The sequence below is a fragment of the Excalfactoria chinensis genome, chromosome 18, assembly GCF_039878825.1.
Source record: "Excalfactoria chinensis isolate bCotChi1 chromosome 18, bCotChi1.hap2, whole genome shotgun sequence".
Classification (NCBI taxonomy): Eukaryota; Metazoa; Chordata; class Aves; order Galliformes; family Phasianidae; genus Excalfactoria; species Excalfactoria chinensis.
In genome coordinates this window covers 4,913,587-4,939,214 of record NC_092842.1, presented here as the reverse complement: position 1 = coordinate 4,939,214, position 25,628 = coordinate 4,913,587, and the positions used below count along the sequence as shown (strand labels likewise).

Sequence of the window (25,628 nt, the reverse complement as noted above, 5' to 3'; positions counted from 1 at the left end):
CAGTGGTTGTGGGGGGGAGTTGGTTTCACTGATGTTCACGTTGTGTTCCTTTCCCACTCGTTAACATGTTTTTAGGCATTTTGCATCGTCTACTTTGAGCTCCTCTGTTCCTTTCTAACCCTACACTCAGGCTCTTCCCCTAAAAATGAGATGTTCGTCTTCCACATGGCGTGGCTGAATCTGTGCCAGACTAGAGGCACGTGTAACGTCTGTTACTTTGAAGATTTTGACACACTGTGCAGCACAGTTTTCCATGAGGTTGCTGCAGTGCTGTTCCCAATGTTGCTTTGCAACTGTTGTTAAGGATGTCACTGATAATAACCATTCAAACATAATCACTGCTTTTATGGCTCAGTCTTTGCCAGAGCCACAGAACTTTGGTACAGCTGTTATTTAACTCCTGCATGCTTTTCCTACGTTAGTCCACATTGTGATTTAGGAGTTTACCTGTTTTTCACTGCTACCTCATTTAGATTGGCCATGGCTGTAACAAACCAGGATGAAATGCAGGGGCAGAGCCATGCCCTTGCCATCATGATGGCAAATGTTGCAATACATCCTCATGTTAGCTATGCTAAAGTTTGCCCCGGCATTACTTTACATTACATTTGTAATCAAATAGGAGAAGCTACACAGGGGTCTGATTTGGGAATTCAGTAATTACATTCCTGTGGCACAGGTAGGCATCTTGGCAAGATAAACTAAGTATGAGCAGATTGTGAGTGGAAGCAAAGCATTTCTTTGCTGCCTTTTAATCGTTATCTGTGCAGCCAAGGTGTCACCATTCTGCCTGTCAGGTATCCTTCTAGTCTTGCAAGCTGATGCTATCAACGTGTTGCTTGCAGTTGCCCTGAAGCAGAGGTTTCTTAAAATGCAGCCTTGTGCCTCTGCCTTCATCTCCAGTTGGGAACATGGTGCAAGCAGAGAATGGCTCATTCAGCAATCACTGGAAAAGCCATCAGCTTCTATTGTTCCACTGTTCCCACTGCCCTGACAGATTCTGAAGCAGCAAATCATGGGGACATCAGCTGCTCCAGCAGCGGGGAAGTCTGCTGGATGGACTCCTCTAAAATAGTAATTAGGAAGTCCGTTCTTGCGAGCTTCACAGCTTGTACGTGTAATGGTTGTATGTTATATTCAACAGGTCAGAGCTGAGAAAGCCTAGATGCAGCTTGGCCTCAGTCAGGCCCTTACTGTAATGGGATTAAGGGTCTCAAGTTTCCAATCTGCAAATGGATCGATAAAACAAAACCACAAAAACTGCTAATCTGCAGGAGTCAGCTGCTGCCCAGCCCAAAGGGGCAGCTCCTCTGCCCATACCTGCTCCATTGGGAGTCTGCCCTGGTGCCATGGAGAAGAAGGGCAGAGAGGAACATCATGCCTCCCCCTGGCACAGCTCTCCTGGGCTGTTTATTTTTAAGGGATTTGTGAAACAAAGAAGATTTGAATTGTGATTTTTTGACACGCCCCGTGAACTGAAGAATGGCACGTTGGTGTGTCTGGCTCTGATGAACTGTATGAATAGCTGTTTGCTTAGCAAGCCATTATACGCGTTGTATTATAGTTAGCGTTTCTTACCCTTTATTCATAGCCTTTTCTGTGCTTTCTTTCTTGTTTCTCCTGTCTCTTGCTTTCTCCCCCTCTGTTCAGCAGGCCTCCTATGCTGCCTCTTCTTTCCCTTCTGTCTCCTACTGTGTCCAGCAAACTAAAGTGCCCTTCACTCCCGAGGACACCGGTGCCGCTCAGGGCCTCACTGTGTCAGTCTCTAACTCCTTTCTCAACCGGCACAGCTCCTTTCCTGTGCACTCGGTGAGTTGCTCTCCGTGCTCCTGTAACCCGCGTGTGTGTGTGTTTGTGCTGGTGATGAAATGCTCATCTGCAAACCCTGTGCTAACGCTGCCAGTTCTGGGTGAGGTTCTGTGGTGGGGGAGGGAGGGTTGAACTCAATTGTTGTAAGGCAGGTGATGAAAGCTGACTGAAATACAGGGAAAATGTGGCTTTCGTGCCATGTCTGTATGGATGTTTGTCTTGGGGCTGGGAGGAGATCTGGCCTGGGTGCTCAGGCACACTGCTGTGACCTGCACACTGCTGTGACCTGCACACTGCTCTGACCTGCACACTGCTCTGACCTGCACACCCCCCAGGCTGCTGGTAGCACCAAGCAGTCTTTTTGTTCTGCTGCATCACTCCAGCGTTGTGGATGGGCCAATTAAATGCTGCTGTGTGAGCCTGGCCTTCGGAGGAATAACGAGATGCCATCCTTGAAATAGATGGATTTAGCCAAATGCATGGAACAGTGGATACGGCTCCCTAATGTTATTTTTTCCTAGCAAATGGCCTCTACCACATCATTCATGTCATATTTGCTTGTCTGCATCTCTTCACATCTCCGTGGTCCCAAACAAGCTCAGATTTGCTGACAAATGAGCGGAGTTTCTCCTCCTCCAGCCCTGATGAGCAGTCTGAACCACAGGAGGAGCTGAACATGATGTAAATTGAAATAAGAATAATCTTACAGCACTGCCTAAATTGATGATCAGCAACAACAGAGTGTTAATGTAATGAAATCTAACCACAGAATTCCAGTGGCTCAACAGTGTGGGAAGTGTTTGCATGTAGAACTATCTGGTTGTGCTCTGATTGCCTGCATGGTGACAGCTGAGAACAGACTTCTTTAACAGCAACATGGATGCTTCATAAATTACTCTGATTTTGGAGATGATGTTATCAGGGCAGACCAGGGAAAACTCAGAAAGTGCTTCAGTTTAATACTGAGTATTTGAAAACTATCCTCCCACTCCATCAGTGCCTGCTTCATGTTTCAACATTGACTCATTCTCTAAAAAGGAATGGCAGCGATGCTGTGTGCTGGGCCTGCAGAAGGAAGTACTCAGGGACAAGGTTGTTAACTTCACTTGCCATGAAGCTTCTGGCTTCCTTTGGTGTGAGAGACAGCAGTGGCATAACCTTGGGAGCAGGGAAGCTGAGGTGTGGTGAGGTTGGTGCTTGCATAGATGCGTGGAAAACAGTTGTAAAAGTTGAACGGAATTCTCCACTGCACAGAACTATAAGACTGGATAAAAGCATATCGCTGGTTTTGTTTTAATTGAGAGGCTATAAATATGATACTGTAATGTTCTAAAAATACCTGGGCACTTCCACTTTTAGAAGCATCCTGATTTAAGTGGTTACTGCATACTCTGAACTGCTCTGGTCTTGATTCAGACTACGTTATCCTGAATGCATTATTTGAGGAAATGCTAAAGTTGCATTAGAAAATCCTTACTCGCTTCTGCAAGAGTTTGCTAAAGGGAAAGTAAGTGGTTGAGGCGTGAGTAACAGTGAGGACAGCTGGGCAGTGCTCTGTCAGGTGCACAGAGAAAGCAAACTGAATTCAAAATGGTGACTTCTCCATTAATGCCTTCAAATAATGGTAATCTCACCGTCTCCTTTCTGACAGGCAGAAATGCTATTTTCATTTGACAGCGTCTCTTTGTCTCTGAGCTGCAAAATGCCAATGTCCTTACATGCTTCATAGCTGACCCATATAATACTGTAACCGTGGTTTATCCCGTTTTCCCCATCCCTAATGAGACAGCAATGTGAAACAGCTGTTAAAGCTTGGATCTCTCCCAGGGTGACACCCTGCATTCAGCACTCAGCCGGACCAGAACCCTTCTTTCACTCTGCTTCTGGGCATTGCCTGTAATGACTGTTTCATGCAAGGGATGCTGTGAGCTGCTCTGCACTCCTGTCATTCTCATGTCTTCATTTTCCCCACTGTCTCCCTCAAGTGAGCGCTGATGGTGAGCAGTAAATGTGGTAAGAGCTGAGCATTAGCTATCCACTGCTCCCAGCAGAGGGGGGTCAGTGCCAGGAAACTCCTTACCCTACCAGCCAGCTGAGGAGCTGCCCTCCTGCATACCCAGCTAATCAGTGGAGATGGACAGCAGGGGCAGCCCACCTAGCTCTGTGCCAGTCTGTCCACATGAAGGCAGCAGGAAGGCTTGCGCCTACAGCAGGGTTTGCATTTTAGCCCCCTATGTCTGTGCATGAAGGGCTAGCTTCTTTCTTTTGATTGGCAGGGCTTAAAACCATTTACTTTCAGACAGGGTTCTCCAGTTTTAATTTGTAATTTCTGAATTTCTTTTCCAGAATCCTGGCTGTTTTTTTATTTCCCATCACAGCTGCAGCCATTGCTGCAGTCCAGAAGCCACCACCATTCTATAGGCCTGTTCATGATTCTTTTCCCTTCTTTGTGGGAATAACAGGTAATAACTTGTCAGAAGAAATCAGTCAGGAGCTGAGATGCACTGCTATCTCTCTACATGTTTTCCACCAAAGACTGCAGATAGGCTTTCATTCACTTGCAGCTAGGAAGTTTTCTTTGCTGAAACAAGGGCTGCACTTGTTCATCTGAGGCATGAAACCACCACTAGTGGAAAACTGGCTGTACCTTCCACCGTGGAGAAATATCTTACCTTTCTCAAAGTGCTGTTTTGTCTTTTGTTTTCCTTTGCAGTAAGAACCACTTCCAGTAAACTTCTGGGGAGCCAAATTGGCCACCCGGTTCCAACAGAAGTTGCAAGTCATTTCCTTATGAGAACTCTTAAATTCAACACTTGTTTTCACTTGTTCCCACATATCTTCAGCAGACTGAGAAAATACACAGAAGATCCTCAGCAACTGCTTTTCTTTCTTGTGTGTGCATTAAGGCCTGTTCAGGAAGAGGAGGGTCAGATAAGTGCTTAAAGATGCTCGCCATTCCGACATGTGCTCTGCATGTTTTCTCTGCCTTGTTTCTGTTTGTAACTCAGTTCTATTTGCTGCCCAGACTGCAGCTCTAGTCTTCACCAGGGGCTGAGTTATTTTGGCTCTTGTATTGGTTTGATGGTGGGTGCCACTATGGAACCAGGACCATGAGAATACATTGTGTTTGTTCCTTTCTGTCCCAAGCAGGATTTGGCTCCTTAGTTTGGAACAAAGAGAAGGAGAAAACAAGCTCTGCATCCATGTAACCAGCTCTTGAGCATTAAGCATTGTTTTGCCTTTCCTGTTTCGTGTTCCTTCTGCATTTATGCTCATTCCCATGCAGGTTGATGTGGGATAATAGTGCTGTTGTGTGCTGGTATCACTGAATCCTGCTTCTGAAACCCACTTCCCCCTGTGGTTTATGTTTATTTTACACTACCTGTCCCTGTGTAGTCCTCTGGAAGCAGTGCCCCCGGGGGGCACCAGGCCACGTATCACAATTTTTGTGTGGTTGTCTTTTGAGGAAGGCCTTGCCTTCATCTCCATGCTCTGCTGTTGCAAGATGTGTCTGCTAGATATGGTGGTATTGCTTATAAGGCAGACAGGAGCTGAAGCTGTAGTTGTGATCAGATTGAGTTCTGATGTTTCAGGAGAGATGGATATAGCACGATGTAGCACGATCAGCAGGTTTTGCAAATGCTTTCACCCCCCCTCACCCATTTTCATTGCATTCCAGTTAAGGAGAAGTTTGGATTTTGTGTTTTCTCACATACAGAAGCCAGGAGAGCCTTTCCCAAGGGAACAGAAAACCTCATCCATCCATCTGCTGTGCTGACCATTTAAAAATAGCGAGATGAGCCGTGTGACCAGGTCAGAGGCTTTGCTGAGAAGCATTCAAGCAGGAGGAGCTGCTGCCTTTCCTGTGGCAGCGCTTGAAGCCTTTCTTTTGGCAGCTTGTGCTTCCACCCATTCATTGCAGGAGCACTTCCTTCCTCATTAGCAAAAGTACCTGGAAGCCCAGAATTGTGTCATGAGATAGGAAGTGTTTTCCAATAGCTGTCTGTGTAATTATATTCTTAGGGTGTAGCTTTATACAATGCCCAGTATTTTGTGCACATAGTTCTCTCCTGTTAGAATTTGGGCACGCAGTTGTGGCACGCTGCCCACGTCTCTCTCTTAATAGCATTAGCAGAGGAAACCTGAAAGATTGATCCCTTCCTCTGATAGCTTCGTGTTTTGGGAGTCAGATGCTCTATCTGATATGGGAGTGTCTGGCAGGATCGCAATTAATTTGGCAGGAGTCAGTAGGGTGACAGAGAAGGCTTTGCTTAAAAGGTAAGAACTGTGGCTGCTGATGCTGCAGATGCTCTGACAGCCATTTGATTGAGTTCAGCTCTGAATTTAGGATGCAGATTGCTGTTACGATCAGCAGCTGCCTATAAAAAAACCCCTTCCTCCCTGTTCCTGGGTCCCTGTGTCTAGTGGATGTTGGAGTAATAAGTTTTCTGTTAGATTATCTACTGCCATCTAACCCAAATAAACGTTCCTAACGTCATTGACCTTTGGGGCATCCTGTAATGCCCCTGTTAATGACGGAAGGCTGTTATGAAACAAACAATCAAAGGCAGCAAATTGAAGACGTTGAAAGATGCCATCTCTGGATGGGCTGTGTGTGCCACACTGCTTTCAGTGTGTGTAAACTGTCAGGTCTGGACAAGCTGCCTTCCTGCTGCTCCCAGGAGATTGCTTTGAGCTCAGAAATGCTTCCTAAGTGATAGAGCTTTGTATAAACCTGCTTCAGTGGGGAGAGGGGAGGGTTCTCTCCCTGCTCTCTCTGTGCTGGCCATTTGCTGTTGTGGGTCGGAATCCCTCATGATGGCAGACCAACAGCAGTTGGAAAGAGGAAAATGTCCTTTCTCAAAGGATCTGGTTGCTTTCTAGCTTCCCAAAGTTTATTATGAAGTTCTTCTCTGAAAGCAAAGCCATTGAGTTGGAGGTTACATCAGGGCAGCCATAGCTGAGTCCTTGCTGACCCTGCACATCCCAGGGAAAAAACAAGCACTGATTAGCTTCTAAGTTAAACTCTTGCCTCTGATTTTGTGGAGGGCAGAGGACTGGTTTCATTCCAACTGTTGTCTTGAATGGACTCTCCCCTCCCAAAATAAGCCTGGCTTTTATGGGATGATAGGGCTTCTCAGGGCGGTCCACCTCCCAGACCCCATGGCAGCAATTCCTGCTGCAGCTGCCGGCTGGGCTGGGCTGGGTGGGCACAGCAGGAATGGTGCCATATGGACCTCATCTCCACCGCAGGGTGTTTTTCCATTTTCAAACTATGCTGCATTCTTGGCTCTTGTCCCAGCAAGGCTGCATAGCTGGAATTCCTGGGCTGCTTGAGCAGGAGGAAGGAGGGGTCTTCCCGGCTGCTTTCTGCGAGATGCAACAGTTCAGCAAGACTGTAAGTTGAGAGCAGCTTGGCTAATTAATACCAGCACACCAAAGGCTCTCTTTTGTGTGTGTGCTGTTCCCTTTGTTTAGCAGCGAGCTGAGAGCACGCCTGCATCCTTAAGTGATTGTTCAGAGGTCAGGTTGGATCTCATCACTAGGGCAGCAGATTGCCGAGCACCTCCTTGAGAGCCATTGCAGTGCATCGGTGGGAGGTGCACGTGCTCCATCCACTTTGCTCCTGTTCTTTTTCTGGTGGGTGAGCATGGGACTTGGGGCATTAGCTGGCATATTAGAGCCGGTGAGCTCATGAAATACCAGGGAGACAAGGCAGGCATAATGATTCTGCTGAGCCAAGATGATGTCATGAGCCCAGAGTCTTACGAGGGATTTAGTGTTTTGTGCCGTGCAAGTGAAAATGAATAAATGTAGAGCATTTATCCAGGCAGAAAGTAAATACAGAGATTAGACTTGTCATTGTTATTGAGGCAGCACCAAAAGAGGATGGTGTCCCTGGAGCCAGGGCTGCTCAGCCATGAAGAAATGGGCAGGAAGGGAGAGGAGCCTGTCCTAGCGCCAGTCTCCTTTTAGCCACAGGCATGCGGTAGAGATTTGCATTTCGATTATTCTTCAGTAGTCTTTTAAGCTCTCTTTCCAAAGCATCTCCCTCTGCTCCTCTGTATTATGGCCCATGAGTTGCCTTGGGTGCACAGGGAGCCCTGCCAGAGCTGCAGCACAGCGGAGGGGAGCTGGAGGATTGAGCTGGTAGAAGGTAAAGTCTGGTCTCTGACCTTTGTTTCCTTTCCAGCTTGTAGCGGAGAAACTTTTGTTCCCAGGCTTGGAGCCTGAGGCAATTCTCAGTTCAGATTTTTAAACGTATATATTATACCTCTGTAACTGGGTGCTGCTGCAAGGTGCAGGTGATGGACCGAGCTTTGGTTTATATCAGTTTAAGTCAATTCCAGTTCATGCCTTTGTTTCCCTTTCTCCTTTTACCCCATCGTTTTTCAGCAAGATGGGTTGCTTGGGATCTCTGTAGTACAGGAGGCTTTTCACCCCGAGGGTGGTGACGCACTGGAACAGGTTGCCCAAGGAGGCTGTGGATGCCCCATCCCTGCAGGCATTCAAGGCCAGGCTGGATGCGGCTCTGAGCAGCCTGGTGCTGGTTGGTGACCCTGCACACAGCAGGGGGTTGGAGCTGGATGAGCACTGTGGGCCTTTGCAACCCAGGCCACTCTGTGATATCGATCCAAGCAACCATCAACAGCTGTATTTCAGCCTGGGTTTGGGGTCACACAGTTATTCTTTCCATCAGTCCACAGGGCTACGATGCAGACCTCACTAGTGGCTGAGCTCTACAAGTTGTAAAATGAACTCCCCTCCAGCAGGTTCAGCATTGTTGTCTCTTCATTATTTATTTTTCTGGTGGGTGTCAGCTGTGTTCTGTTCTTGTTTTGGAGTCACCCTGATGGCAAATCTTACTAGCACCAGATGTTTAAAAGGCAGAGGATTGCTCATGTTTTTCTTGGCAGAGCGTGCTCCCACTGCACCCCGCTTAATATTATCTGAACAGTAATCTGATGATTAGGAGAGATGGTGAAATGAAGCTTTATGTAGATGATCTCCTTTCATCTCTTCAGCTGACTCTTGGAGGCACTGCATTAAAGGATTGGTTTGATAAGGAATTCAGGGCTCCCGAGGGCAATTATCATTTTTACTCTCAGTATTTCTCAGATGGAAAGGAGTGAAAGCATCTACTGCTGTAATCTCCTTTATCCTTCAGCGCAGCTCTGAAGGCACCATCCAGTCACCCCTCACTGGGAGCTGTGTATCCTGGAACAGACTTGACACAGTAGCTGTTAAATGACAGGGCTGGAGCAAACAGCATCTTAAATTGGGATCCAGTGGAAAATCCCAGCAAAGCAGTAAGCCCTCAGAGTGCTTTTCTCTGCTGAGATGCTTCCAGCACACTCAGAGTCACGGTTTCTGTATGCCATCGCATCCCTTCAGCCGGTCTGGTGCTGTCCAGGTGTGCTCTGTTGCTCACTGCTGCAGCACCGGGTGTCACCCATTGCCACCATCCTGCCCTGAGCAAGGGCTGCTATTCGTGGAAGGGCTCAGCTCACCATCAGACCTGCCCATCCAGGTAACGATTCCTGCTCTAACACGTGAAGGAGAAAATAAGGCTGCCTCTGTTCAGGGCTGCCTCTGGGCATAGAGGTGCCTTTGTTAGAATTACCTTGTGCTGTCACTGCTAAGCTGCTGCTGATCTAATCACTTTTTCTCTTCTCTGTCTCTTTCCTTTCCCCATCTTTGTTTTTTGTGTTGTGCATCTCCGCGTCCCCTCATAGTACAAGTCTGTGTTTAGGTCCTACTCGCAGGACTTTGTGCCTCACAACCAAGTCTCCGTACCTCCTTTCCTGTCTTCTACCTCCTCCTCCTGCTCCACCGCACCCTTTCCGCCCGTCCACCCGTCTCCAAGCTCTGACCTCGCAGTGCCAGCCACGGCCAGCCCGTCTCCCAGCACTGGGGATGTGCCAAACTCCTCTTCGCAGGAGAGCAGCTTTAACGGGAGTGCTCCTGTCTGCCTTCCTTCTGAAACCTCTCTCACTGATTCTCTGCAGACGCCTTCGGTGAGACTATCCAAAGAGGTGATGGTGTGCACCTTAAACGCAAGGCCGGGCTTGGTTTTTGTTCTAAAACAAATGTCGCTGGTGTTCATGCTTTGTGATTTGGTTTCCGAACTCGTGTGTGAATGCAGAGTGGTAGTTCTGTATAACAACGATGGCTACAAATCTGAGCAACCCCAACGGGTTTGAGAGGCTGGAAACAGAAAATGTCAAATGCTGGTGAAGGGGAGAGGAAGAGAAGTTGCTTTAGCTTCCTGCAATTGTGATACAGAGCAGAGGAAGGTAAAGGAGTGCTTGGCGAGGTTGGCTCCCAGCGGTGCTTCACATCCTGCAGGAGCTGCATCTCTGCTGTCCTGCTCCCTGAGTTGAGCCCCAGGAGCAGTGGGTTCAGCTCCACCATCCTTATATAAACCACGACTTTCTATGGGCTCCTGCTGTGCCCAGCTGCCAGCGCTGGTGGCACTCATTGCAGAGCGTAATGCAGTGCTGGGGCTGGGCTCAAAGCTTTTCTCTCACTGACCAGCTCAAGGTCCCTGGTTGGTTTAGCAGACCAGTAGGCAGGTTACTTCTTTAAGCACCTCGTTTACAAGGCAGTTTCTCACCTGTTTGTTGCAAAACCTAGAGCTGGTGGGATCAGAGCCTCAACTTCACAGTACTTAGAAGAGGGACATATGCTACAGAAATCAGTTTTTCACCCTTTAGACCTGACCTCGCTGTTGCATCTTTATTGCCTCGGGTGCTTGCAAGCACCCAGCAGCCCTCAGCTTTGGCTCAGTTTGGCTCCTCAGGGCTGGCATCAGCAGAATGGCGCTTGTGCTCAGGCTCTTAACAGCTGGAAGTCCTCGTGTGCATTGTGCCCCTGCACAGCTCCCGTGGCAGCTCTTGCTGTGCAGTGCCTGCTGCTGTCCTGCTGCAGCTCAGGGCCTTCAGGACACTCCTTGAGAACTCTGGTACGGTCACCTCTGGGAATGTGCAGCTGGAGGACAGGCTCCCACCTCGGTGATGGCACCGCAGGGCACAAGTGCTTGCTACCAGCCAACACTGCTGAGGAACACCATCACGTATTTCCTTTCATCCTGTCTCCCCTAGAGTGAAAACGCCAGTGAGGAGGCTGGTGAGGGTGAATACGTCAATCTGTATTCCTCTGGCCAGAGCAACGGGGAACTCCCTCATTCTGGAGGAGTAAGTAAGCGGGAGAGGCCACACACTGGGAAGGGGCTGCCTGGTGCATGTTGAGCTCACACTGTGGCCCGGCCCCTGTGCACCCCGGGGTGCCCGGTCCCCTTGCTGGTGGTCCCTTTGCTTGCCCTCTCCTGGCTTGCAGGCTTCAGTGGCCTCCTGTTCTGGTGCTGAGAGCCCCGGCAGGACGGACAGATGGCTCTGCCTTCCTCACTGACCCGTTTGTGCTTTGGCTGTTTGTTTGGAGCTGCTTGCATAAGGTTCCCTTTTGGAGAGCTGCACTCTGACCAGCACGGTCTTCTGTCTGTATTTACTCTTGTAACCACTCTGGCTTTCCTAATTCAATAAATAAAGCCTCGTGCTCCCCTTTTTTGATCCTCATTTTTCCTTCCCCACTTGGGTACGAAATGATGGACAGCACTGCAACCACGCACCGCTTCTTCCTTCACTCCAGCTTCCTGTCTGAGCTGTTTCCTTGAGGAGATGGGTTGTACCCCATGGCAGGGAGGTGCCACCTTCCTGCTGTGTCACTGCAGAGATCTGTGCTGCTCCTTTGGCCAGCCCTCACATAGGCTGGCTCATCTGCAGGATGCTTCCAAAACCTTTATCCCTGCTGGCATTAAATCTCCAAGGAGGCGGTGCTCCCATCTCTCCCCTTCCTGAGGCAGCCTCAGCCCTCTGGGCAATCACTCACTGATCCTTAACTTGGAAGCAAAGGACTTTACAGATAGATGCAGCTGCACCTTCCCCACCAAAGCTGGGCAGAGTAGAGGTGCTTTCAGTCCTGTCTGTTCAGTAGGTGGAATGTCCAAGGTCCACTTTGCATGATGTCAAATAATTCTGAACTCCCAACTTCATTAATATCTCCATTTGCCATTCATGGCTGTTTCTCTCTTTAATAAATGGCTGATTTGAAGAGCTGCAACTCTTTATTTGCTCTGAACTGTCCACCTGCTGTTCAGTGCTGTGTTCGGATGGTTCCGCTTGTTTGCATTAGCCTCATTTCCACAGCCATGAATTGTGAAGTGGAAACGTTCCATGGTTGTGTGAGCTCTTCTGATGGAGGAGAAGGGAGCAGGAGAGGCACTCTGCATCTCCACCCCCAAGGCAGGCTGGTCTGTCTTTGGGGGCTGTAACTGAGAGAGGAACTGAAACTGGAGAGCTTGGAGCTGGCTGTGTCCATTCTGATTAAAGCAGAAGGCAAATGTATTTCAACAGGAAGGGCTGAAAAGAAAAGCAATGAGAGAGTTAAAATCCGAGACAACAGCTGACTTGTGTTGTAACTTTCAGCATCATTTCACAATGTTAAAAGCAAACAATACTAATTACGCTAGTCTCCAGAGATGGTCCCAAATTTCCTATCTAATTAACTTCTGCGTTTTCCTGGCATTTGGCATTAACTTGCATCAATCTTTAACTGCTCTGAAGGAATTTACAGTAAAGAGCCATTTAGAGGCAGTAAGGCTGTAAATAGAAGCTTGGCTGTGGTGCAGGATCCAGGGCAATAATGAAAAACTTCCTTCTCTTTGCAGGAATCTCCTTCTATCAAAGACGGCCATTCCAAAGACTCCACTTCAAACAGCAGTGCCATGGGGAAGGAAGGCAAAGATGGTGCTGAGAGGTGAGCCTGGCTCCTGTTGCAGCTGCTTCCCTGCCTGGAGGTGTGCAGAGCACCATCAGTGATCCTCTGTTTCTCTCTCCCTGTCCTCTGCCTGGGCTCATTGTGGCCGCCTCTTCTGCCCTCAACCCTTCAGATTTTAAGCCCACTCATTTGGGGTTTTTTTTGCACAGCAGTGAGATCCTACTGCAGAAGGAGGATGGAGGCAAGATGTCATTACTTAACTGAGCGAGCCCATGGGGGTTAATGCAGCCTTTGTTCATCATCACAAGGCCATCTAACTGGCAGTGCTGTCATAGACACTGGCTGCTCCCTCCTGCTTCCAGTGAAACAGGTGAAAAAAGTCTGTGTCACTGCTGGGAAATAGTCTTCCAGAAGGGAATTTCTTCCTAACCCTGCTAGTTAAAGGCTGGCAGAGGCCCCAGAGCAGGAGTCTGTATATCCCTTCTAATGCTCTTCGCTATCATTTGTCTATGTAAATGAAGAGGTCCAGGCTGTAACAGATGTGCTTCAGTAGGAGTGGAGTGAGTGCTTCCCTGCTGCTTGAGATTGCACTTCCATTGCATTTCTAAGGCAAAAATAGAGAACAGCATTGTTTTGTGTCTGACAGTCAACTTCCCTCCTCCTTTTTCCCCGCAGTTGGTTTGAGGGTTTTAATCCCTGCAGTGAAGGAGACAATACAGCAGCGCTCTGCAAGGCTCAGTGCGGGCTGCTGCACCACATTCTGACCTGTGCCTAGGGAAAGCTGCAAGCTGTATATGTACATATACACACACAGATTGGTCAGCTCACAGCCCGTGGTAGCAGAGTTTGGAGCGTGTTCAGACTGTGAGGGAGGGCTTAGATTTGTGTGCATTAATAATCTGGTGCCTTAAGGAGGTGTGAAAGCGTGTGTTCATGCAGGGCATATTGAAATCCTTCCTGCCAGAAATCCAGGCAGGTCCTAAAGCAGAATTACTGTTAGACATTTAGGCTTGTTTGCAGAAGCTTTACCTCCAGGCCTTCTGTGTACTTACTGCTACTTAGTGAGGATCGGAGAGCTCAGGTGGACTCAGCATCCCTCCATCATCAGGTGGGCCGTGACACTGATGGTTGTTTGCCTGTTTTTTCACAGGCAGCAGCAGTCGCCGGATGCTTTGGAATCGTCACAGTTGGAGGAAGAAGTGGATGAGCTCTCCCTTATTGACCACAGCGAAATTATGGCTAGGTTAACACTGAAGCAAGAGGTAAGTTCCTTCAGGGTACTGTTCGTGTTCTTTGCTTTGTATTCTGTTGAGAGCTGATGTTCTGAAGGCATGGTTAGTAGGTTTCCCAAACAGGACGTTGCGTTACTAATGGAGAAGCCAAGGCAAGAAATGTAAGAAGCCAGAGTAAGAAGTGACTTTGTTTCTGGCTCGGGTGCATTCCCAGACACATTTGCTTACTATGCTCTTCAACCAAGCTGTTTTTTCATGCAGCTTGAAGGAATACACAAGCTTTAGAAGCTTTCAGATTTATCAGGGACTATCCTGAGCAATAGAAAGGTCATTTACTGACACTTTAGGAGTGTTCTTTGGGCAGCTGAGATGCAGGAGACAGAATGAGAAGCTATTGCTGATGCCGTAAGTAGTTTTTTATGCGTCTTGCCATGGGGTCACCTGAAAAATTCACATTTTAGACATAGCTGTTCATGTCTAAGCTGTTCATGGCTGTAAGTCTGTGGGGTTTTGCACATTAAAACAACAGACATAGATAAGGGAAGCCAGGCGCGATTCCAGTCTGAGCTGCAGGTTGATTCCATCAACTTGCAAAAGAAACACAGAAGAACAGCAGTGATTGCTGAACATTTTGGAGCAGCAGATCTGCGTCAGCCCTTAACTTTAGTCTTCCTTTTTTCTTCCTTTATGGTCTGCGTGTTATAAACAATATAGAACTGCTCCTGCACCACGTTTCCTGCAGCGTGGGAACCACTGGCCGACCGATAGATCAATTCTGAGTGTTTTCAGTTGTGAATAGCAGGAGGTAAAAGAAGGATGTTCTCAGAGCGATAAGGCAGGGGTCAAGGAGTTAGCGGGGCTGTTCTTCTGCTCCTGGTTATTGGATTGCTCCAGGTGACCTCCAGTCAAATAGTTCCAGATTAGGGAATTAACTTGCTAGGTTTTTGATGTTCCTGGAGCATGCGAGTTGAATGAATGACCTCTCACCCCGCAGCCACTGTGGTAGATGATCCTGCACTTTGAGACAGTTCACACGGAGCTGCTGCTCTGTTAATGGTCTTTTGGGAGCATTTGGGAGTCTGGGATATTTCTCTTCATTCTTCCGTGGCCAGAAGGTTCAGCTTTCACTGTGCTTTCACAGCCTGGTTTTAAGGAGTCAGAGACCCCGAGTGGTGATCAGCCCAGATGCTCATCTGGGACACCAAACGTTTGACTCCAGTTCCAGGATTAGCCCAGCACTTTGAGATCATGTCCCGGCTTGAGCTGCAACCAGTGCCAGGAACATTGTGTGCTCTGCCAGTTAGTGCTGAGTTTGAGCCCCAGAGGTGGTAAACCAGACTGAAGGGAGCATGGATGGTGTGTAAGGCTCTTCTGTCCTCATTGCAGGGAGATGATGGACCAGATGTCCGCGGTGGATCTGGAGATATTTTGTTGGTGCATGCAACAGAGACCGACAGGAAAGGTACAGGGGATGCCCCAAAACAAAGCTGGGGAGTATGACCCGATGTGGGCTTTTGCTGCTGGGCTTCTGCAGCTCTGTGGTGGGAGCAGTTACGATGTGACTCTTGCTGCTGGACCAGGGTGGCATGCTCTGCATTAATCATCCCTTGAGTTGCGGGGGGATTGTGCTTATCTTTAGTGAAACAAAGGTAAGCTGGATAAGCGCCTGGTCATTCCATGTAACAGCAGGGCTGGAATTAACTCCTCATGGCCCTGGAGCTGCTGGTGCTGCTGCCGTGGTGTTTCCTCATGCTGCTTAGCTTCCTCATCCAGCTCTGTACACTTTGAACAGGGCAGGGAGGGGATTCACTGCACGTGAAATGAGATGTGGAGGACAGAGCCAGGGGTGGCAGCTCCCAGCTCTGTCTGTTACAACCCAACTCTCAATGCAGCCCCGGTCACCACCCACATGGAGCAGCTGCTCTCTTGAGAGCTGTGACACAAACAGTCATTGCAGCATTTCCAGAGAGTGATTTGGAACCTGCCAAATGCATTTGTGCTGATGGCCTTTAACCAGAATTGATCTCCTTATCTCCTGGGATGCGAGGCGAAATGTTCTAACCCTCTGAACCACTCAGCTCTCATATTTTAGAGGTTTGATAGTCAAAGGGGAGATATCTTTCATGTGCATTTTCAAATGGCAGCTCTTATAATGTAGCATAAGGTGTTTCCAATTACTTATAGCACCATTCAGCTAGCAAGAAAATCCTTCCCTTGGCAGATATATTTCCCTGTTTACGTCAGGCATCAAATCCGGGCACAGAGGACCAAAGTTAGGAATGTGCTGGAGAGAAGGAGGCAATTCATTGCACTGTGCTTAGATAAGTACGTTACAAATAAAGAAGCTCTAAATGGAAACGCCCCACGTAGAAAAGCCAAACCTGGAATGAGATGAGCAAAAAGCAGAGCAGGATTGTAAAGGCACAGCAGGACGGGAGAGAGGATGCGTGGAGGGGGAGCAGTGCGTTTCTCAGAGCAGTGGTGGCTCAGCCCTGCATGCTCTGCCAAGCTGCTGATCTGAATGGAGCACGGAGGAATCTGTGCTATGCTAACCCAGTCTTTGGGTGACTGAGAGGGTTAATGAATTAAGCTTACAATGAGAAGAATTCCGGGCTTGTAAATCAATCAGCCAACCAGCACAGAGGGGTATAGTTAAGAGGCTTTCCTTTAAAGATGAATTTCTTGGCAGCTTTGAGTGCCAGAGCAGACCAGCTGTATCACCTCACGTTGCCTTTTGGGCAGATGGGAACCCAGAAGAAATGTAACTCCACGCCCTGCTGCGTGATGCTGCTTGTCCATTTGAGTTTTCTAAAAGAGCTTAAATGGAAGAAGGGATGAAAGGAGCCTTGTGGTCTTTGGGAGCAAAACCCACGGTCAGTTCAGTGCTCGCAGCCGCGTGCGAGTGCAGGATTACAGCTGGAGCAAGCCTAGGGCTCACCCCTGACATGACCACCCAGCCTCCAGCTTTACAGCTCACATCTGATCGCTTTAGCCAGGGGCCAGCAGCACGCTCTGCTTTCAGAGCAGGAGGAGGAAGCATCTCTATGAGGCTCCTGCCAAGAGAAACACTGCAGGTAGCAATGCACGTTATTCCCTGCTTTCCCACCCTTCCCTGCACAGTGGGCTCACGTTCCAGCACGTGGCTGTGGCTGTGGGGTGCTCCCTGTCCTGGTGGAACATGCACAGCCAAGCCTGGGCAGGCACGGCAGGATCCTCCCCCTGTGGGTGCTGCTGAGCCTCCCCAGCGGTCAGAGCAGGGCAGGCAGGGCAGCGTGCCATCCCACTGCAGATGCCGAGTGCAGCTCAGCTTGGTTTGATATCAGGCCTAATTAACTTCCATTTTGACCACATGGCAGTGTTTGTGTCGTGGCAGGGTCACACGCTGGGCAGTGTCAGGTTTTTTTGCTGTGCAATTTACTCTTATGGTTGGAAATAATCAGATATTTTCAATGCCCTGGGGCAGACTTCCTGGAACACAGCAAGGGCAGCGCCGAGCCATCACACTGCAATGTGTGTGTTCATGTTCAGGAGGGAAGTGAGTGTCTTGTGCAGGGCTCTGTGCTGCCTGAGCTGTAAAGGCAGACCAGGCGCCCAGCTCTCATTGTCAGATCTTCTCTTTAAAGCATCCCCAGGGCTTTCAGCACATTTGAATTGGACCTGTTGTTGTAGTTCCTGTCCCACAAACAGGTGGGTTTCACCAGTCCTTTTTGGTGGTCACATAAGCTCAGAAGCAAATTGGAGTGCTGCAAATGGGAGCCAGCCTGGGGGGTCAGGGCAGCTCCTGTGCTCTTGTGCCTTAGGGTCCATCTGCTGGTGAGAAACAACAGCACAGCTTTCCTTTACAGCTCATCCTTGTCAAAATGTGTCTGTGTCAATGTCCTCTTTCGGTGAGGCTGGATTCAACTTTACATGAAGCTTCATTTTCTTCAGGCTGGATTGACTGAGGCTTCCTTGTCTTTCTCTGTAGATCTGGTGCTGTACTGTGAAGCCTTCCTGACTACGTACAGGACATTTATTACACCTGAAGAGCTCATCAAGAAGCTGCAGTACAGATATCCTTTGCCATGAAAGGCAGTTCACCCCAGGGAGCAGAGCAGAGCAGTCGTCATGGAGGGAGCTGGTGGTGAGCTGGCTGGTCACAGACCTGCTGAGAACATTGATTGCCCTGGAGGTGCCCCAAGCAGCACTGCCTTCATCTCTGCTGCCTACAAATAGGAAATGCCACAGGGCAGGTCTGCAGGGAGCAGTGCTGGACCTGAGCGTGGTGACCTGGGAGCCCTGACAGAGGAGAAGAGCAGTTCAGGTTTTCTGTACAGAGCTGGGGAAGTGGTCATTGCTTTGGGACATCTGGTCTGTAGAATGGGGATCCATCCTTATGAGGGGCTGAGGGAATTGCTTGGGCAGATGTAGGTTAGCACCAGCGATGGCTAAACTGTCATGTCCTATTCTCCCTCTTATTACAAGAAATGCAACGCAGAAGATAATGTCCTCTTAGCCTCGAGCTCTGAGCTTGTATCTGCTAATGAGGCCGGGGCTGGACATGCAGTGTGAGTGTTAGTGCTTCTGGCAGCACAGAGCAGGCTGCTCACTTCCCTTTGGCTCTGTCCTTGTTGCTCCCTTAAAGACAACAGTCTGAGGGTCCACCTGTTGTGTGAGGCATAAGGACCCCCCTCACCCCATTGCTGCCTGCAGCTGGTGGCTGCTCAGTCAATTGGAACCATGACAGTGTCCTCCATCTCCTAGAAACTCAACACCAGTTTTAGTCACGATGGAATAAAATCCACTGTGATGTTCCTCGGGGCAGCAGTTAATTGTACCAGCGGTTGATTCTTTAATTCACAACCAACATATGAGAAGTTTTGCCACTTCCCAGATACGTTTAAGAAGCGAGTCAGTAAGAACACCTTCTTCGTGCTGGTCCGAGTGGTGGATGAGCTGTGGTGAGTTGCCTTCATCGTTTCGGGGTGGGAGGTGCACGGTCAGTCACAATACCAGCATCCTGGAGTCACAGCCCTGATGGCTTTGCCATCTTTCAGCTTAGTGGAGCTGACGGAGGAGATTCTCAAGCTGTTGATGGACCTGGTGTTCCGGTTGGTCTGCAATGGGGAGCTGAGCCTGGCCAGAGTGCTGCGTAAAAACATCCTGGATAAAGTGGATCAGAAGAAAATGCTGAGATACGCCAATTCCATCAAACCTCTGGCAGCCCGCGGGGTGGCAGCCAGGTGAGGAAGCAAACACGTGGCTGTTTGTTGGTCCTGCATCCCTTTTATTTGGACACGAAATAGAAGGAAGGAAAGCAAACGAGTTATATTTTCATATATACCTTCTTCTTCATCTTTCTTTCCTGCAGGCCGGGGACCTTACATGATTTCCACAGTCATGAAATAGCCGAGCAGCTGACCCTCCTGGATGCTGAACTCTTCTATAAAATCGAGGTACAGAGACAAGGACGGGCTGAGGGCACAGGGGGGGGATCTGCACACAATCCCCTCTGCTATCTCTGGTATTCCCAGCACACTGCAGGAAACAGCTGAACTCCTGTCAGCAAAAGACCATGAGCACAGGCTGTGGCTGGGAATCTCAAGGCAGAAATCCCATGATAACGGGTGCTGTTCTCCCACCCCTCTGTTCTTCTTCCTGAACAGATACCAGAAGTTTTACTGTGGGCGAAAGAGCAAAATGAAGAGAAGAGCCCCAACCTGACGCAGTTCACAGAGCACTTTAATAACATGTCCTACTGGTAAGGAGCATCCCCGAGCTGTGCCCAACCTGTCTTAGAGCTCAGGATATTCCTCTCAGAGTTGGGTTCCTTTAACCGGGTTCACACGTGTGGTTTTGGCCAGGAAGTAGACTCAGGTTTCATGGAGCACAAGAGGAACAAAGTGATGAGCGTGCTGGAGGGCACTGCAACACGGAGCAATTGCTGTCAGCACCACTGAGCCCTTCAAACAAACGTTCCCCTTGCAAATGAATGCACTTTGTGAACCATCGCTGCTCTCATCCTTGCTCAGTTTAAGTTGGAGATATCAGAAGCTTCTCAGTGTTGTTGATCCGTCCTTATTAGCTGTCACTTTTGTAAGTGAAACGAGAAGAAATCTGAGATGTGCTTAAGTGAGTTTCTCTCTCTTTGTCTGTTCTTCCAGGGTCCGTTCCATAATAATGCTGCAAGAAAAAGCCCAAGACCGAGAGAGGCTGCTCCTGAAGTTTATAAAGATTATGAAGGTATCAGCTCAGTGCTTTCCCTTAACAGCAGAGTGGGACGTGCCAGGTGGCAGAGCTGTTTTCTGTTCTAAGGCATTACAGATCTCTGGGTAACTGGTTTATTTTCCCTCTTCACAGCACTTACGAAAGCTGAATAATTTTAATTCCTATCTGGCCATTCTTTCTGCACTGGATTCTGCACCCATCCGAAGGCTGGAGTGGCAGAAACAAACCTCAGAGGTGAGGAACAGCGCAGGCTTTCATATCTAGGGATAAAGGGACAACTGTGGTGGTGATATGAAGCAGCAGGGTGAGTTTGAACAGCTCAGCAGCATGACAAGGTGGAGGGATGGAGGCTGATTGCTCTCCATTGGACGTAATTGGACAGTGCTGGCAGCCTGCAGCGCTGCATGGCTTTCTGACAGCTGCAGAAGTGCCAGCAGTGCCACGGGCTGAGGGAACAGCTGCTTCCTCCCTGTGCAGCGAAGTTGTGTGTGAACACAGTGAGGGTCATCAGACCCGCTGGTGGTGGTTGCAGGATGGCATTAACTCCCCAGGAGAGGGGATACAAAGATCAAAGGGTGACTGGGGTCTTTGTGTTCTGCCAGGGCCTGGCTGAGTACTGCACATTGATTGACAGCTCCTCGTCCTTCCGCGCCTACCGTGCAGCCCTGGCTGATGTGGAACCTCCCTGCATCCCATACCTGTAAGTCGGTGCTTCCTTTCTTCTGCTGTTACTTCTGTGCATTCCAGCAGTTCCTTCCGTGGTTTCTCAGCAGCTTCTGCCCAGCTCAGCACTTTGCCTCTGCCCTACATCTAACATAACACAGCCTTGTGCCACATCAGCCCCCTCTGAGCAGTCTGTCCTGCAGCAGGGAGGCAGCCCTTGGCACAGCTCCCCTTTGTGACACTGCATTCCCAGTACAAGATGACTGGATTTCTCCATCCGCTGCCACCACTGCGGATCTCATTCCCTTTTATAACTGTGGGTCATTGCTCAGACCACCTGCTGCTGCTGTTCCAGATGCTTTCCTTTTGGTCTGGACTTTCATTAAGTGAAGGTGACTGGGGAGTTTAAAACTGGAGGTGGACAGGTGCTGCATGGCTGCCCTCGGCTGGCTCTCCTGCCCATGTATGGCAAACCTCTGTGCTTGTTTGCCTGCTCCCTGGCCCCACACCCCTGTCTCTCTTTCAGAGGCCTAATTCTGCAGGACCTGACCTTTGTTCATCTGGGAAACCCAGACTACATCGACAGCAAGGTGAACTTCTCCAAGCGCTGGCAGCAGTTTAACATCCTGGACAGCATGAGGTGCTTCCAGCAGGTGTAAGTGCAGCAGTGGGGGGGTCCGAGCTGGGCACCGTGGGGGCACAGGAGGGACAGCATCGAGGTGGAGATGTGAGGGGACCTGGCAGTGACGCAGCTCTGCTCGTGGTCTGCCCCCCTCCCCGGGTTAGATAAGACGTGCCCAGAGCCACATCCAGCCTGGCCTTGAATGCCTGCAGGGATGGGGCATCCACAGCCTCCTTGGGCAACCTGTTCAGTGCGTCACCACCCTCTGGGTGAAAAACTCCCTCCTCATATCCAACCTAGTGATGTTTTGTCCCCTTTGTGTCACTGCCCATCACAAGTGCTGAGCTCAGGTGACACAGAGCACAGCTCAGGATCTGCCTGGGGGATACCAGGGGGTCCCTCAGCCCCTCGTTTACCTGCAGCCCTTCTGTGTTGCTCTGCAGACATTACGACATCAAGAGAAACGACGACATCGTCTCGTTCTTCAACGACTTCAGCGACCATCTGGCAGAGGAAGCTCTGTGGGAACTGTCCCTCAAAATCAAACCTCGCAACATCACAAGGCGGAAAACAGACCGGGAAGAGAAAACTTAGGAGGAGGGTTTGTGCGAGCGAGGAGAATTGCTCGGCAGGCACATAGAGGGCAGCTAATGAGACTGGAGTTCAGTGTTTGTACCTGTTACGGGCTGATGCAGCCTCTCTCCCGGCTGGCAGCGACTTCGGGGCTGTGAGCGTTGGCAGAGCGGTGGCCGCCGTGCAGACGGCAGCGGGCAGAGATGGGGCAGCGCTCGCCTCCCTCCTCCTCCTCCTCCCATCCCTCTGTGCCATCCAGCAGCTTTCCACCCAGGGAGAGAGCTTTGCGGAAGGAGGGTCCCAGGCAGGTGTGTTACTGATGTGTTACCGATGGTGTTTGGAAACACGCGGGCTTTTGCCTTCATCCCGGACAGAGGATGAGCAGAGCTCGGTGCCCACGGGCTCATCTCCACAGCGGAGTTCAGCAGACAGAAGCTGAGGCTTTCCCCAGGAAGGTGGGGGTGAAGGAGCCCCGCTGCCTGCCGGAGGGCTGGGCTTGTTTACAGGGGGCTTCAGTTTGCCCCAGGTCTCTCTTGCCTTCTCGATAGGATGAAGGCACCGCTAATGGATACAGAAGAGGCACTGAATGGTGGGCAGGGAGCCGCCATCTCCAGCCATCGTTCCCCCCTCCTCAGATCTCACTATTTAAGCCACAGTGATCCCTCCGACCCCTGGAAACATGGACTACCCGCGGTACCGCGCTCACCTGCCCTGTGGGCCCCTATCTTGTAGTGATGGTACTAGCTTTTGCACAGGAAATTCTGTAGTATATGACTGTAAATATTAGTATTTAGAATCCGTTGGAGGTTTTTTTCTTTTTGGTGCATGTCTGAATCCCGATGGGTTTATAGGAAAAAAACAAAGAAAACAAGTGCAAAACGTGACGTGTATCAAACTCACAAGCAGTGACAGCATCGCTCTGAGTGCTGGAAGGAAAGAGGCTGAGGGCCGCCCCGGGGCACTGGAGGAGCCAGCAGCTCTTCTGTGGGGCTCCCGGCCCCATCCGTTCCTCTCCTTGTTGCCAAATGGTTCTCATCCCAACAACCCGTGGTGCTCAGAAGCCGCCCCTTTAAGCCCCAGCACTGCCCTGCGCTCCCCTCCTGTTCCGTGTGCCTTACTCAGCCCCTCCATCCCTGCTCCGTGTCCCATCCCATCTCCCAGTCTATCCCATTCCTCCCCACCCCCTTTCTGGCCCCATTCAGTTGTTTACAACGTGGGTGGTGGTTCTGAGCACACGTGCTGTCGGTTTTACCCCCTTGCAAATCCTCCTGCGGAGCCTTGTCCCACCATTGCAGGTTTGTCACAGCTCCAAAGCAATCCTGCAGCTCAGGGCAGTGGTTCTCATGGGGTGTTTTTGCAGAGCATCCTCGCTTTACTTCTCCATGGCAGGTCAATGTTTGCCAAACCTCTGTTTGTTCTGGGTGGATCAAGTGAGTCCAGCACTTCCTCCTGCAGATTGCAAAGCCTTGCCCGGCTCCTGGCCGTGCCTGCTTTGCTTTGCTCCGCTCCTGGGATTGCACCCAACATCATCACTTTCCCACTGGCACCTTGTATTTCTTTATGGCACTGTTAACAGCCGTGTGGCTGCACGCTGTGCCGGGCCGAAGCTTTGCAATCCTCGAAGTGGGAAGAGATTCATTGATTTTCCTTTGTAAATAAGACTGAAAGAAAGCAATGAGATGGGAAAAGCAAACGCAGCCCACAGAGCTCTGCTGGCCCCATCACTGCTGTGTGCTGCAGGGGTGTCAGTGTGGGCACAGCTGTGGGTCCCCATTGCTGGGGATGAAAGGAGCAGGCAGTGCTGTGCTCAGGGCTCAATGCAGAGGGATGGGGTTGGGGGCAGCCAGGGGGGAGCCCTGGAGGGTCTCTGCTCCCCCATGGGCAGGCAGGAAGCAAAGCACTTTGCTATCGTGCTGCTCCCCAGCCTCCCCCCCAGCCCCAGCTGCTTGGCTGTATTATAGACTTACCACTAACCCAGTCCCAATGGTGGCATCTTCCTGCAAACATTTCAAACCTGTAACTTTTATATTCCAGACCAATAAATACCAGTAACAAACCTGCCTGACGGTCCCGTTTACAGTTGCATGCAGCAGTCTGTGGATTAAAGTGACAATCGAATCCGCTCCTCAAGTTGGTGTGGCCTCGTGTTTTATCACACCCCCATCCAGCTCCTCCTTTGCCCTTTTTGCTCACCCTGACAGCACTGTGGACCCCCCCCAAGCTCAGTGCTGTGCAGGGGACATCTCCTCCTGCCCCCCTCCGAGCACTGATAGGAATGGGGGGCTTTGACCCCAGTGCTGCAGCCCAGCCTATGGCATGGCCATAAATAACCCCTGAGTGGCTGCTGGTGCTATTTCAGTGCTGGATGGGGTTCAACATTCCTTTAGAAGTAACGGGCAGCTGCCGGCACAGAGGAGGATGCTCAGACACTGAGTGAGGGCTGGACGGCTGCTGTGAGCCGGGGGGGGCTTTGGAGGAGGGCCCAGATTGACTGATTGCAGCAGAACTTGCCCTCATGTTTGTGGTGGGTGCAGGCTGTGGGTTCCCAGCCATGATGGGGGGGGAGCTGCGTTACATACAGAACACAAAGGCTTCGGCTGTGTGTGTTTTATTTCGAGCTGGAAGCAGCAAGGAGGCGGCGATGCAGCACAGCTGTGCGTGCAGAATAGAAGCTAAAATACAGGAGACCTCTCACACATGGGCACATGCAGAGCTGCCTGCTGTAGCCCTGCACTGCGAGGCCGTTTGCTCCATTGCAGCTGTGCTGCAGCTCCCAGCGTTGGTCCCAGCAGTCAGTGAGCAGCGCAGGGCCTGATGCTGCACAGGGCTGCTGGGCTCGGGGCTGGCATCACCCGGCAGCTGCTCCTGACCAATGGCAGCCCCGTCACCAGTACAGAGCCACCAGGACGTAGACAACCCAACTGAAGGAGACAAACAGCCCCACGATGAGGCTGAGCAGCACCAGCGTCTGCGCCTTCTTGGATGCCACCCGGGCCCGGGCCACGTCCCCACGGCTGAGAGCAGCGCGGGTCTGGGGTGGGGAGAAGGGGGGGAGCTCAGCGGGGTTGCGGCGCAGGGTGGGGGCTGAGCGGGGCCGATCTTACCTCGTGGGAATAGAGCAGGGCGGCCAGCCCGGTCAGCGGGCAGCAGAACAGCGTCACCAGCACCGACTCCACCATGGAATCCTTGGGCAGCTGTTGGGCGGCTGTTGGAGGCCCCGTGCCGGGCGGCCCCACGGACTGCAACGACAGGGTTGGGGGGGGTCAGCGGCCGAGTGGGTCCCCCGAAGGCCGAGGGGAAGCGGGCCCGGCTACGTACGGCGGTGTAGGACAGCGGGTGGGGATGGGGCTGAGGGTGGAAAAGAACCGGGAACGGCTGAGCGCTCTTGGGGTCGGGCGGGGAGTAGGGCGGCGGGTCCTCCTCGAAGGCCGCGTTGCTGGCAGCCACCACCCGGCGCTCAGCGCCCGACCCGGCCTCCTCCATCCCGACGGGCCTGGGCGGCCCCGACCCCGCGTTAATCATTGACCGGCGGCGGCAGGCGGGGATGGGGTGAGGGCGGCGGGCACAGAGCAGGGCTGCCATTTGTCACAGCTGGAAGCGGGGCTGGTGGGACACAACTGCGTTCAAAGCACGTGGATTAGCTGCCGGCTGTCATTAAAAGGGGTAAATACGTGCCACAGCTGTTTAGCTATGAATAGGCATGTCCTATAGCTGTGAATAGGCATGTCCTATAGCTGTGAATAGGC

General features: G+C 50.8%; 2 protein-coding genes across 9 annotated transcripts in view; one reads left to right on the top strand and one right to left on the bottom strand.

Annotated features, from left to right (window-relative positions):
• RAPGEF1 (Rap guanine nucleotide exchange factor 1) overlaps positions 1–24,012 on the top strand; it is a 69,430-nt gene extending 45,418 nt beyond the window's left edge. For 3 of the 8 annotated variants that reach the window (XM_072352750.1, XM_072352748.1, XM_072352751.1), the window contains 16 exons: positions 1,651–1,809; positions 9,546–9,827; positions 10,914–11,006; positions 12,536–12,624; positions 13,736–13,847; positions 15,204–15,279; positions 17,785–17,873; positions 18,669–18,757; positions 18,854–19,039; positions 19,168–19,252; positions 19,463–19,557; positions 19,961–20,039; positions 20,157–20,258; positions 20,627–20,724; positions 21,214–21,342; positions 21,753–24,012. In XM_072352750.1, the coding sequence (XP_072208851.1) occupies positions 1,651–1,809; positions 9,546–9,827; positions 10,914–11,006; positions 12,536–12,624; positions 13,736–13,847; positions 15,204–15,279; positions 17,785–17,873; positions 18,669–18,757; positions 18,854–19,039; positions 19,168–19,252; positions 19,463–19,557; positions 19,961–20,039; positions 20,157–20,258; positions 20,627–20,724; positions 21,214–21,342; positions 21,753–21,903 (1,914 nt within the window). In that variant the 3' untranslated portion in view covers positions 21,904–24,012. The remainder of the gene's footprint in view (positions 1–1,650; positions 1,810–9,545; positions 9,828–10,913; positions 11,007–12,535; positions 12,625–13,735; positions 13,848–15,203; positions 15,280–17,784; positions 17,874–18,668; positions 18,758–18,853; positions 19,040–19,167; positions 19,253–19,462; positions 19,558–19,960; positions 20,040–20,156; positions 20,259–20,626; positions 20,725–21,213; positions 21,343–21,752) is intronic. The other 5 variants (XM_072352749.1, XM_072352753.1, XM_072352755.1 and 2 more) reach the window with 5 other exon arrangements.
• A 624-nt stretch (positions 24,013–24,636) lies between these two features.
• PRRT1B (proline rich transmembrane protein 1B) lies at positions 24,637–25,365 on the bottom strand. Its single transcript, XM_072353101.1, has 3 exons — positions 25,201–25,365; positions 24,987–25,121; positions 24,637–24,913 (listed from the first exon to the last, which is right to left on the bottom strand). Exons 1-3 carry the CDS (start codon positions 25,363–25,365, stop codon positions 24,767–24,769), a joined length of 447 nt encoding a protein of 148 aa, XP_072209202.1. The 3' UTR covers positions 24,637–24,766.
• Between the last annotated feature and the right edge of the window lie 263 nt (positions 25,366–25,628).